Here is a 12266-nt window from a genome sequence, read left to right as displayed (position 1 = left end):
TGTTCTTGAATCTTTCTGATGTTCTCAGGTACCAGATGAACGCCACCGTGAGCGACGGACGCTTTGCCGTGATCGCCGACGTTTCGGTCCAAGTGGAACAGGTGACGGACGTCCTGCTGCGTAGCGCCGTCGCCCTGAGGTTCCGCTCCCTGTCTCCCGAGGACCTGCTGGGCCGCTACCTCAACCAGATCCGGCTGACCTTGCGAGCGCTCGCTGGCTGGAGCTGGTCGGCCGGACAACAAGACCCTCTCCACATCCTCGGCGTGCAGCCGGTGAAGGGGACGTCTGACGTGGACCTTCTGGTGGCCATCGAGAGGCCGGAGGTGTCCACAGGTCCTGCTGGGCGGTTGGGGGGCTTTTACACGCCCCAAGAAGTGTCCGGCAAGCTACAGGAGGCGAGGGGGCGGCTCCGAGGTGTCCTGGCTGGAGCGGAGGCAGTGGGCGACGCTTGCTCCGGGGAGCTGGCATGTGGCGACAAGATGTGCGAGCAGACGCTGGCCATGGAAGCTGGCTCCCTACTGACGTACAGCACAGAGAGGCTCAGCCTGGTGTCACTGCCATTCAGACGCATTGAGACCTGCACCTGCCCCCGTCAGTTTATACGGGCTGCACTCACCCCGACGTTCTTGGTCTTCTTTTGGGGTTCCTAATGTTGTTTCTGTTGTGTGATTTGCTGTACCAAGCAGGTGGGGCGTGTCCCATCTCCGTGGAGCTGTGTGAAGGTTGGTCATGTCCTGCGGACATGCAGTGCGTTCGCTCCGGCCCGGCGGCGCCATCTGTCTGCCAGTGTTTACCTGAGCGTCTGGACGAGTGTTCCGGTAGGATTGCTGAAGGGAATAGAATCAAGTTGTAAATGTCATGAGGTTTCTTGACTGGTTCTGGGCAAGATCTGGTTGGTTGTCGACGGACATGGTTCATACCTTTTATTCTTGGCTTTGTGCTCTTTTCCATGTACAAACATTTCCACGTTGAATCCTCCGTGTCTCCGCACAGGTCAAAGGTCTCTGAGTTTTTCTGGCAACGGCTACATCAAGTACAAAGTGACTGAAAGCGGTCTGAGCGGCGAGATGAAGCTAGGCCTCAGCGTCCGTACGCTGCAGACCAGGGGGGTCATCATGTTCACCCGAGTGAATCCCTGCACCATGCTCAAGGTAAACATCAAAGTCTTTAAATAATTATCGAATGGCTCTGGACTTGGATTATTTGCTTTTTCGATGGGTTCTCACTTTATGATTTGGTTCGCTGAATCTGTCTGTTCCAGATTGAAGGTGGCCGCCTGTGGTTCCAGCTGGACTGCGATAACACCCTCGGCATCATGGGAATCTCCGGGCGTCAGATCAACGACGGGCTGTGGCACGCTATAGCTTTGGAGCTGACCAGCAACTACACCCTTTTGTCATTGGACGACAGCTACGTGGAGCGACGGCGAGCCGCCCGAGCACCCGTCCGCCTTTGGCCCGGCGCCCCGGAATCCACCTTCTTCTTCGGGGCGCAGGTGAGGCCCCCGGCAGCAGGAGTCCAAGGGGCCAGGGCCCAAGATGGCTTCCAGGGCTGCCTGGGCCGGCTGACACTCAACGGTAGAGAGCTGCCGCTGCAGAATGAACGCAGTCGCTACGCCGAGATTACTGGGCTGAGTGAGGTGGAGCTGGGCTGCGTCCTCTACCCGGACCCTTGTGTCAGCGCCCCCTGCCTCAACGGAGCTATGTGCACCAGCATGCCCTTGCAAGGTCGGTCACATTCATTCTTACTTTTTTTTTGTTTGTTTGTACTAAATAACATTTTAACCAGACCCAGCAAAATCATCAAGCCTGCAAAATTGGGTCATCTGTTGTCATGGAAAAGCAGGGCTTCACCTGTTGTGCTGCCTTTAACACAGAACTCAGTAAAGCACGATAGTACTGCATGTCTGTTTTTTTTTTTTTTTTTTTACATGGATCTTGTTGACTTCTTAACAGGCTTTGAGTGCACTTGCATCTCTGGCTTCACCGGGGGACGCTGCGAGAGCCCAGTGACGCCCTGCACGCCAAACCCCTGTCAGGCTGGTGGCGAGTGCCAAGTCACTGAGGGTGGCAGCGCCTTTGTCTGCGGCTGCCCACCAGGACTCAGTGGTCTTAGGTAGGTTCAAAAAGCTTTTTTGCATTAATGCAGAGGTGTTAAACTAATTTTTTTGGCGGGCCGCATTGTAGTCATAGCTTCTTTCGGAGGGCCATTATGACTGTCAACCCAGATAAATGTATTTGAACCCCTAACCCAAGCTTTAAACCCTTCTTTGAAACCCTAACCCTAGACTTCATTGGCATCATGTCACACAACTGTATGAATGCTACCACCAAGAATCGCCACAGGAGGGCAGCAGCACTCTTTTACCACTCTTGGTTTGACGCTGTTAAATAATTAAGGACCAAGGTTTGTCCTAAAAATGACTTTTCAAAACAAATCAGCAAAAAAACTAATTAATACTTAATAACGCAGTATATTTAAAAAAAAAACTGCCTCCAGATAAATTGCAGAATTTGTACCCCTCAAGCCACCAAAAACATATTGTATTTTTAAGTTCACACAAGTATAATCCAAATAATTGTTGATATAAAACATTCTATAATTTAAAAAACTAAACGTATAGATCCAACAATAGTTAAGTGCTAAAATTATATTTAGTGAGTGGACGGATTAAATGTGTATTAAGTTGAGTTGTAATTGTTCTAGGCTGCCGTTTATCATTGCATAATGATCAGGTGTAAATGCTCACTCAGCAGATATTATTCAGCGTGATGACATTTCCAAGTGTTGCCGCACAAATGTTGTGTGTAAATATCAAACAAATGTCATCCAAATCAGAAAGAAACGATTTGCTATGCAAAGGAAACTGAAGACGTGTGCGCGTGCTCAAAGTCATTGCAAATGAGAAAACGACAGAGTCTCGCTGGGGGGCTGACAGTGGGGAGCCGCATTTCAAAGGAGAAGCCTGCACCCACCCGCGTTGGCGGGGGGGGGGTGGATCGCCAAACGCTCGCCTGCTAAAAGTGTCTTAAACCTTGAATTCATCTCTGCAGCACAGGCCATTATTGATAAATGAAACCCAGCTCAGAATTTCAGCTCGCTGTGTGTTCATACCCTTGTTCACACAATTCCAGAGCTGGAAAAGAATTGGTGTAGGCCCCCCTTTTTTTTTTTCTGTTTTTTTAAATGAGGAACTCTCCGGCTAGAACCTGTTGTATTACTGTCCTTGCTCACACATGGCGATGGAAATGTTTTGCTAAAAAGGATATTTGATTTTCCAGATGCGATGAGGACGTGGACGAGTGTGAGCAGGCCGACTGCGGGGATGGCGGTGAGTGCATCAACACGCCGGGATCCTTCTACTGCAACTGCACGGCGGGATACGAGGATGGGGCCTGCGGTGAGCCGGGTGACGGCAACATAGGCAATGACACGCAGGTGCAAACACGTACACGCCAACCATCCAAGCATTTGACTAGCATGTCTATCTTATTAAGAGGCCAACGTGGAAATTAACAGGCAATAATAAAAATTGTATTAGCAACCAGCGTCAGTATGAGTCAGTGTAAATGACAATTACTTGGCATGTAAAGATCTGTAACAGGTGTCACTCATCTGTGCTAGCTGCCGATCTCAGTGTCAAGTATCTTTGTCATGTCTCAGGCGCAGCCGCTGTCGTACGTCGGTCCCGGCGAGATCATTGGAATCGGCGTCCTAGGCTTTGTCATCGTCCTGCTCCTCATCCTCTTTGTCATCTTCCGAAAGAAGATCCCATTTCGGAAGGACTCTGCGGCGTCAGCGGGGCTCTCGGGCGTCTTGGCCGTGTCGGCCATTACGGAGACCAGCTACATGCTGCGCAAGACCGGCATGGGCGCAGAAGGCATCGAGTTCAAGGCGGTGCGCGTGTCCAACTCGCCAGGGAAGGCGGGCGTCGGAGGAGACGGTGAAGGGGGCGGCGGCCTGACGAGACCTCCTCAGGTGCTGGTGAGACCCAATGCTCACTCGGCTGGGGACAGACACAGCAGAGACGTGGACGGAAATAGGGTCAGTTGTCTTGCATTCACCCTAAAAAAGAAAACATCCGTCCGTCCGTCCATGTATACCATCCTTTTACTTTTATCAATCCATAATCCATTTGACATTCACCCGAATTTGTACACGCATCCATCACTCAACAACCTCTTGTCTTTCGTTGACAGCTTAGCAGCTTCCTGTCCGACACGTCCAACGTGCGCAGCAACCGTCGGGGTGTGGCCGTATGCAGCGTGGCGCCCACCAACCTGCCGCCGCCGTCCCCCTGCCACCGCCTCAGTCAGCACAGCCCCGCCGCTCACAAGGTGTCCTGGGAGGGCGGGGACAGCGACGCGGCAGAAGTGAGGCGGCGGGACGAACGTGAGGACGAGTGGAGTCAAAGAGCCTTTGAGATGCAGCGGACGGATGCCAGTGACGGTCAGACTGCAAGCAGACACACACACACACACACACACACACACACACACACAGACACGGCGTTTCAAATGTATGCTGGATATAGTCTCAAACAAGGGCTACGGGTTCAAAGAGATGTATGCTGGGGCCACTTTAGTGTGTTGGCATGGTTGCCATGGAGACAGATGTACTTTTTGCTGACCTCAATACACTTTCTCAAACTTTTTCATTGTCAATTCTAATGAACCCATACGATGAATAAATATGAATAATAAATATGATGAATGTTGGAGTTTCTACGACTTTGTCCTACTTTGGCCTTTAAGAGCTCCAGCTGGAAAGAAGGACCAAAAGACAACAACTGACAATAACCCTTTGGTCCTCTTTTTTTCGGCCCGCAGTGGCGATACGGCAGGGAGGGGGCGGAGCCAGACAGACAGCGACACCATGATTGATTGATAGTCAGCGATAGTCACCACTTCCACAATGAGAATGGCTAGTAAGTAGCCAGCCCCAATTTGAAACCTAATCCCAGCCTTTGAAAACCTGAACATAAACCCTGGCTTGAAACCCAACTTTGAAAATTTAACCGAACCTTGAAACCCTAATTTGAAGCCTTGACACCCTTAAGAAACCTAAACAATAACTTGAATGGCAACCTTAAAACAAATACTTTCTTCAACCCCCAACAGCCTCTTTCCAACACTGACATGGGTTTGAAACCCTAAGCCGAGATAGCCTACCTCAAAACTTTACTTGAGCGAGGGCTCTTGCTCGATCGACAAGTCAGTCGGAAGCATCTCTGTTTATCGTCCTCTCCCTGCTCGCATCATCGATTTCCTCCGGGGATCAGGATGTCCTCATAGGGGCATTGCGCTCCCTTGCTGAGGAGTAAAAACATCTAATTAGTGCGTGATTGAGATGGCCGGACGCCCTCGTTAGCCACTGCACTTTGTTTATTTGTGCCACGCTAAGCTAAGCGGCAGCCGGCCAAGGTATAATTGCGCGCTGGTTGACGGGCCGCGGTGCGCCGATTGGAAATTTACGGCGCCTGCTGAATAATGAATTCATTAGCATATGATGAATAATTTAGGAGCAGCAACACGCAATACATGAGCACTCACATCAATTATTTTTGACCGTGACTCTAAGCCTTATTTTAAAACCCTAACCCTACCAGGAACCCTCATTTGAAACCTCACCCCTGACTCGAGACCCAAACACAGACTTGAAATCCTAACCCTTGTTTGAAACTGTGCACACAGACACACACACACCAGAGTTGTGAAAAGCAAAGACTCCGGCTCGTGTCAAATTGACATGCTAACAATGGCTAATTGGGCAACATGTGTTTGTATGCGTGTGCACCCAGGTGAGCGGTCGCCACCTGTGCAGAGCCACACGATGGGTCTTTCGTCAGACTCCACGTCAGAAGAGCTCAGCTCGTACACGTCAGAGTCCTTTGATGACAACGGTACGTTGCCGACGAGCCGTGATGTCGCACCACTAGAGCGCACCGGCACCAACATTTCCGATTGAGGTTGGGGTTTCCTAGAGCACGGGTTAGGATTTAAAAGTGGAGGTCAGGGTCAGTTTGAAAGCCTAACCTCAGTTTGAAACCCTGACCCTAGTATGAAACCCTACTTCGAAACCCTAACCCTAGCTTTAAACACTACTTTGAAACCCGAACTCTAGTATAAAACCCTAGTTTGAAACCCAACCCCTAACACATACATGATATGTTGGCCTTGTCGAGTTAATGTGGTCGTTTTGATATTGTGCGCAGCCTCCATTGTGACTGTCATCCGTCTGGTCAATGACACGGTGGACCACATTGAGAGTGAAGGTAGGGAAAGACTGCATTGAATCTACTCTATGTCAATCTATCAATATCATCTAAAAGTTCTTGTTTGTAGTTTCCAACATGGACAAGGAGCGGTGGCAGCACAGTCCTGGTAAGTACACTCGAATAACGTCAATCATTTGACTGTTTTTACATATTTTTGGGGGGCTGTCCTCGCTATAAGGCTCGAATCAGATGAGCAAATAATGATAATGTCAACTTTTAGAAGTTTGAGCAGTGTTGAACTTGACAAATGCTATCTGATATTACACATCGGCGACTACTTCCAAATGCGAATGATTAGCTAAACAAAAATCTTTCGCACAAGTGGCTCTGGGAATGAGGGAAAAGCACCTTAAAATGTACAAAGGGTGTAAGAGGGGACTACATTTCAGCTGGTACCAACTACCGGTTAACAAATGAGACAACAAGTCTTACCGGCAGCAACACGAAGTCAACCGCTGGAATTTTCCCATCAGGTTCAGGAAGGCGCGATGGCCCGAGCTCAGACGGCGGTTATCGACTTTTATGTCTTGTTCCCTAGCAACCGATGCCACTTCTTCTCACAGTGCATATCGCCGAGCTTCTTCTCCCCCTGCGCAGGAGCAAACAGAAGACAGAAAACGAGATTCCGAGGGCGTTCAACTTCAAAGATGACAGAGAAACAAGTCTTGACTTCTTTTGTCACAAGGCATCTTTTCTAATCATCATCATCATTAGTGTGCATCTGAGTCATCATAATCAGCAATAACAAACTTAATCATCATCATATTCGTTCATTATGCGCGCGGCTTTAGCTAAAGGGCAAAATGTGAGAACATTCTGATTTTATTTTTCTCAGAGACTATTCAACATGGACTGACAGTGACAATTGCTTTCAAAACAAGACTTGCCACATAAGCAATGTCCCCCTATTTTATGCCTACCCCCAACCGGGGGCCAAAACTACCTGGGTAAAGTTCCTCGTAAACTAAAAGTGTGTTCTTGTCTCTGCAGCCTTCCCCTGGGACTCCCCCAGGCAGACCCCCAGCTGGTTTTCACCCTCCCGCCTGCGCCCATCCGAGCTTGGGTCCCACTATGACGTTAGTGACGCCCAGCGCAACATTCGGCGGGGTGGCAGCACCCGCTCCCTGCAGCTGGACTACCCGATCCAAGTTCAGAACAGCGACAGAGGCCGGGAGCCGGCGCCAGAGTCCCGGCAGAGGGCCTTCCAGTGGGAGAAGAACCAGTCGGGCGAGTGGCAGAGAAAAAGATGGCTGGGTGGGGAGGGACGACAACGGAGCAGTGAGGAATCGCCCGTCTACGAGGAGTACCGGGAGCCCCGACGAGACTCTGATGGCAGCCAAGACTCTGAGTCTCTCTACGACACCCTGCCCCCAGCCCGGGAAGCCTACGACGGCTACCCACCGGGCCCGCCCGGCCTCAGTTTACACCCGGCCCAGCTGCTGCCCCCCTTACGGGCCTGGGCTTCTTCAAGCCGAGAGGACGAGGGCGGAAATCTCGGCCCTGTGACCGGTTCTGGAGACGAGCTGGAGAGACTCTTGAACTTGGTGTCGCTACGCGCCCGGAGGGCCACGAGGACCAACAGAACCTCCACCGGGTCGGAACCTGGGGCAGGTTGGGATGGATTCAAATGACAGACAAGATACACGGCGGCCCAGTGATGCCTCTCTCGTCCTGTTAGCGGCGCTTGATTTTCACCGCATGTGGCGCGCCGCTGCAAAGATGTGATTAAGATTAACGGCGTCCTTGTTTAATCATTACGTTACTCACCAATTATTTATTTCATAAGGAGGTCGTTTGGCGGCCGAGCAGCACGGGCATCAAAGCGCAAGATAATTAAAGGAAGACACTTTTAAGATGGTGGGGGCACAAACAAACGCGCTGCCTCCAACTCAATGCCGTGTTTTATCACTGTGAATAAATTGTGTACACTGTGCGCAAGTGGCGTTGGTCATCTTTGGCTGCACTTCACCTCGTTCGAGGGTTCACGTCAAAGCAAAAAATGCGCTTCCCACCGTTGCTCAGTGGTGACGATGTTGGATGAAGCTTACAGTGAGAAATCATACTGAGCAAAAGGGCGGGGGTCTTCTCACAAACAGCTGGACGACGTGCATGGGGCGCAACCTAATCTGGGTGGCCGACATCTGCCTGGCGCAGACGCGCGCGCACACATGCACAGCTGGAACGGACACAAACAGCATCTCACGCAAGTGACGCTCATGTATTATTCACCAACGCATTCATTTCAACGGCGTAATCAGCTGCAGTGAGGTAGGCGGGCGGGCGTGCGTGCGTGTGCACGCGCGTGTCTGCTAGATGATTAGGAGGACAATCCTTTGACATATGCCGAGAACGCTATGGCTGTTGCTCCTGCCTGTTAGTTTGCCGCATGCACAATCACAAGTACGGTCAGCAAACGGCATTGACCCCCCCCCCCCCTTTTTTTTTCTTTTCTACTTTGAGCACCTGCACGTCCTGAGGTCACTGCACGGCCCTGCCAAATAACAGACAGGATCAAGGCTAAAAAAGGGTTGCGGCGCACATCAGCAGGCAGCGGAGCGCTAAGTGGCCCAACGCTTCGTTGAAGCAAACAAAAGCAAACGCATTAGCGGCATAAACAGAAAGCACTCCAAATTATCAACAGAGCGCACAAGAAGCATATTGTTTTCAATGAATTACATTCCGATGGTGCTGCAAACTTAACTTTTACAGAGGGGAGAAAAAAAGAAAAAAAAAAAAGAAAGAAAAACAACTGCAGCTAAAAATGTACATAAATAAAAATGGCAAAATAGCCGCTCAGGATCACAATGATCAGCCGGACCACCATGGCTTGCTTTACAGACTGACCCAGATGGGATTTCTTCACCTAACCTAGTGCTTCTCAAATAGTGGGGCCCAAGGGGGGCGCGGTGCTATTCCTGGGGGGGCGCGTGTGACTCTGGGGAACAGGCTTTTTTTTTGGCAGTACTAGAATAAAGTGTAATTGCGCGTTTACTACAGCAGGGGGCAGTGGCGCTCTCATTGTTACTTCTGTCACGTTTGCGACAGTGCAACATTTTACGACTTACAAGACAAGTTAGGATAGTCACGGTGGGGAGGGGGGGCGCGAATAGTTTTCTTCTTGCTAGGGGGGGGCGTAACAGAAAATAATTGAGAAGCACTGGGTTAAATAAAGGTTAACCTAAAAAAAAAAAAAAAAAAAAAAAAAGTGAACCCTGAACTTTGAACCCGCGGTGACCCCGCGGTGACCCCGTGGTGACCCCATGAACCCGCGTTGACCCCTGGGTGACCCCGTGGTGACCCCTGGGTGACCCCTGGGTGACCTTTGAACCCTGAACTTTCAACTCTAGTTAAAAATCGAAAATGTGCACATGACCCCGTGAACTTTGAACCGACCTTTGACCCCTGGGTGAACTTTGAACCGTAAACTTTGACCTTTGACCCCTAGCTAATTACGTTTTTTTTTTTTTTTTACACCGGCATAGCAGAACGATCCATGGTCTTCAGATGCCGCGCTGTCGCCATCTCCTGGTCAGTTAGTGAAATGCTTTTGCTGATGTTTTTTTTTCTCTCAATTAAAACAAATCAATTAGCCAGTTGGTTTTCTTTATTTAATATCTATTATCAGACAAAACCAAATTGTGAATCAGTCACCTAGGCTATAGCAGAACAAACAATCCATGGTCTTCAGATGCCACGCTGTCGCCATCTCCTGGTCAGCTAGTGAAATGCTTTTGCTGTTTTTTTTCCCTCTCAATTAAAACAAATCAATCAGCCAGTTGGCTTTCTTTATTTAATATCTGATATCAGACAAAACCAAATTGTGAATCAGTCACCTAGGCCAGTGCTTCTCAAATAGTGGGGCGCGCAGTGCTTCTCAATTATTTTCTGTTACGCCCCCCCCTAACTTGTCTTGTAAGTCGTAAAATGTTGCACTGTCGTAAACGTGACAGAAGTAACAATGAGAGCGCCACTGCCCCCTGCTGTAGTAAATGCGCAATTACACTTTATTCTAGTACTGCCAAAAAAAAAGCCTGTACCCCAGGGTCACACGCGCCCCCCCAGGTATAGCATCACGCCCCCCAAGGGCGCCGCGCCCCACTATTTGAGAAGCAATGACCTAACCAGTGTCAGATTTTTTTATTGTGTCAGTCTAAACGGCTCAATTTCAATTTTTTTTTTCCAAATCCGGTTTATCTCATTTCATCAAAGCGAGATGTTAATTCAATTGGACGGAATTCTGCCAGATAAACGCCCGTTTTATCAGCGCTTGGCGTGCTGGCGCTACTCAACTGCCAATGCGGCTGCGTAAACAAATATAGGTGGGAATAGTCACGTGACGTCTGTAACTTTATATTTTAATGTTATTTTGCAGGAAAGTGGTGTTAACTTTTAAGACTGCAATAAAATCTGCAAGATTTACAATCTGGTGATTTATAGGGCAGTGATGAATCAGGGATATTTGTTTGCACATGGTTTTCCTCAGAGCTTGGCATTTCACTAAATAACAATTTGGGACTTATTCAAGCATGTTGGATATTAATACTGGATCATGTTACCTGCACTTTCATCCACGACCGAAAGACAAAGTAAAAAAAAACATCTTCACATGCCGAAACACACAAAGAGATCGAAATTACATTTTCCCTATCCCACGGTGACAAGACCTATTACACGATAGACATACAAGTAAACAACGCAATATAAAAAAAACAAGGCACAAACAATAAATAATAAGAGTAACAATAAATAAATAGATAACACAACGAATAAAAGCCAGTGTGCATACAGACAGTAAAAGTACAGGACGCTACGCAGAACGGGGAAGCGAGTTCAGGATCCTGACAGCCTGGAGTATGAAGCTGTTTGAGAGTCTGGTGGTGCGGCAGCGCAGGCTTCTGTACCTCTTCCCAGAGGGCAGAAGCTCGAACAAAGAGTGAGCGGGGTGACTCACATCACTCACAATCGTGGTCGCCTTGCGGGTGAGATGGGAGGTGTAAATGTCCTTCAAGGAGGGGAGCGAAGCACCAGCAATCTTACCAGCCGTGTTCACTATGCGCTGCAGGGCCTTCAAGTTGTAGTCAGTGCAGCCGCCACCCCAAACAGCAATACAGCTGGAGAGGACGCTCTCAATGGTGCCGCAATAAAATGTAGTCATGACGGCCGGAGGGGCGCTCGCTCGCCTGAGTTTCCGCAGGAAGTACAGGCAGCGCTGGGCTTTCTTTGTCAGTGATGCGGTGTTGGTGGACCAGGAGAGATCCTCACTGATGTGCACCCCCAGGAACTTGGCGCTGCTCACTCTCTCCACCACAGCACAGTCGATGGTCAGCGGCAGGTGTTGGGTGTGACCCTTCCGGAAGTCCACAACAATCTCCTTGGTCTTGTCGACGTTCAGCAGGACGTTGTTGTCCCTGCACCACGTGGTCAGAAGGTCAACCTCCAGCCTGTATTGAGTCTCGTCTCCCTTGGTGATGAGACCCACCAGAGTCGTGTCGTCAGCAAACTTCACTATACGGTTGTCGCTGTAGGTTGCAGTGCAGTCATGCGTCAGGAGGGTGAAGAGCAGATGGCATCCTCAGAGGACCGTTTGGCTCGGTACGCAAACTGGAAGGGGTCAATGGTGGGGGGGAGAACGGATCGGATGTGCTCCATGACAAGCTGCTCAAAGCACTTCATGATGATGGGCGTAAGTGCCACGGGGCGGTAGTCATTGAAGCAGGACGGAGCGGGTTTCTTCGGCACAGGTACGATGGTGGCAGCCTTGAAACATGACGGGACGATGGTGTCACTATCTTGAGTCCTAGGTTGCCTGAAAGCAAAAAAATAAATAAACTGAGATTAGGAAAAAAGAAAATAGGTGCAAAGTGGTCGAAGTCCAAGCACTAAGCAAGTCTTCGTGAAAAATTATATATTTTTTAAATTCCATTACCTAATTTGAGAATGACTCACAATAACGGGCTTTGCTCATTCTAGTTCTCACTGAATCAATTGT

At 49.4% G+C, this 12266-nt stretch overlaps 2 protein-coding genes and 1 long non-coding RNA gene across 12 annotated transcripts in view; 1 reads left to right on the top strand and 2 right to left on the bottom strand.

The window, feature by feature from the left end:
* LOC133168371 (protocadherin Fat 3) overlaps positions 1–8193 on the top strand; it is a 39546-nt gene extending 31353 nt beyond the window's left edge. The window contains exons 40-51 of the mRNA XM_061299895.1: positions 29–591; positions 687–818; positions 994–1151; positions 1262–1727; positions 1956–2115; positions 3282–3438; positions 3664–4044; positions 4200–4449; positions 5801–5902; positions 6215–6274; positions 6345–6383; positions 7268–8193. Coding sequence (XP_061155879.1) covers positions 29–591; positions 687–818; positions 994–1151; positions 1262–1727; positions 1956–2115; positions 3282–3438; positions 3664–4044; positions 4200–4449; positions 5801–5902; positions 6215–6274; positions 6345–6383; positions 7268–7908 — 3109 coding nt within the window. The 3' untranslated portion in view covers positions 7909–8193. The remainder of the gene's footprint in view (positions 1–28; positions 592–686; positions 819–993; positions 1152–1261; positions 1728–1955; positions 2116–3281; positions 3439–3663; positions 4045–4199; positions 4450–5800; positions 5903–6214; positions 6275–6344; positions 6384–7267) is intronic.
* Positions 3869–7091, bottom strand: LOC133168374 (uncharacterized). Its single transcript, XR_009718198.1, has 4 exons — positions 6710–7091; positions 5172–5312; positions 4180–4455; positions 3869–4006 (listed from the first exon to the last, which is right to left on the bottom strand). It is a non-coding gene; the product is annotated as an uncharacterized LOC133168374 (long non-coding RNA).
* A 1678-nt stretch (positions 8194–9871) lies between the features above and the next one.
* birc2 (baculoviral IAP repeat containing 2) overlaps positions 9872–12266 on the bottom strand; it is a 43102-nt gene continuing 40707 nt past the window's right edge. For all 10 annotated transcript variants that reach the window (XR_009718195.1, XR_009718189.1, XR_009718186.1 and 7 more), the window contains one exon: positions 9872–12083. The gene's annotated coding sequence lies outside the window, so the exon portion shown is untranslated. The remainder of the gene's footprint in view (positions 12084–12266) is intronic.

Source organism: Syngnathus typhle, linkage group LG15, assembly GCF_033458585.1.
Source record: "Syngnathus typhle isolate RoL2023-S1 ecotype Sweden linkage group LG15, RoL_Styp_1.0, whole genome shotgun sequence".
In the NCBI taxonomy this organism is placed as follows: domain Eukaryota; kingdom Metazoa; phylum Chordata; class Actinopteri; order Syngnathiformes; family Syngnathidae; genus Syngnathus; species Syngnathus typhle.
The sequence above is the reverse complement of the archived record's forward strand: the minus strand, read 5'-3'. Positions and strand labels throughout refer to the sequence as shown.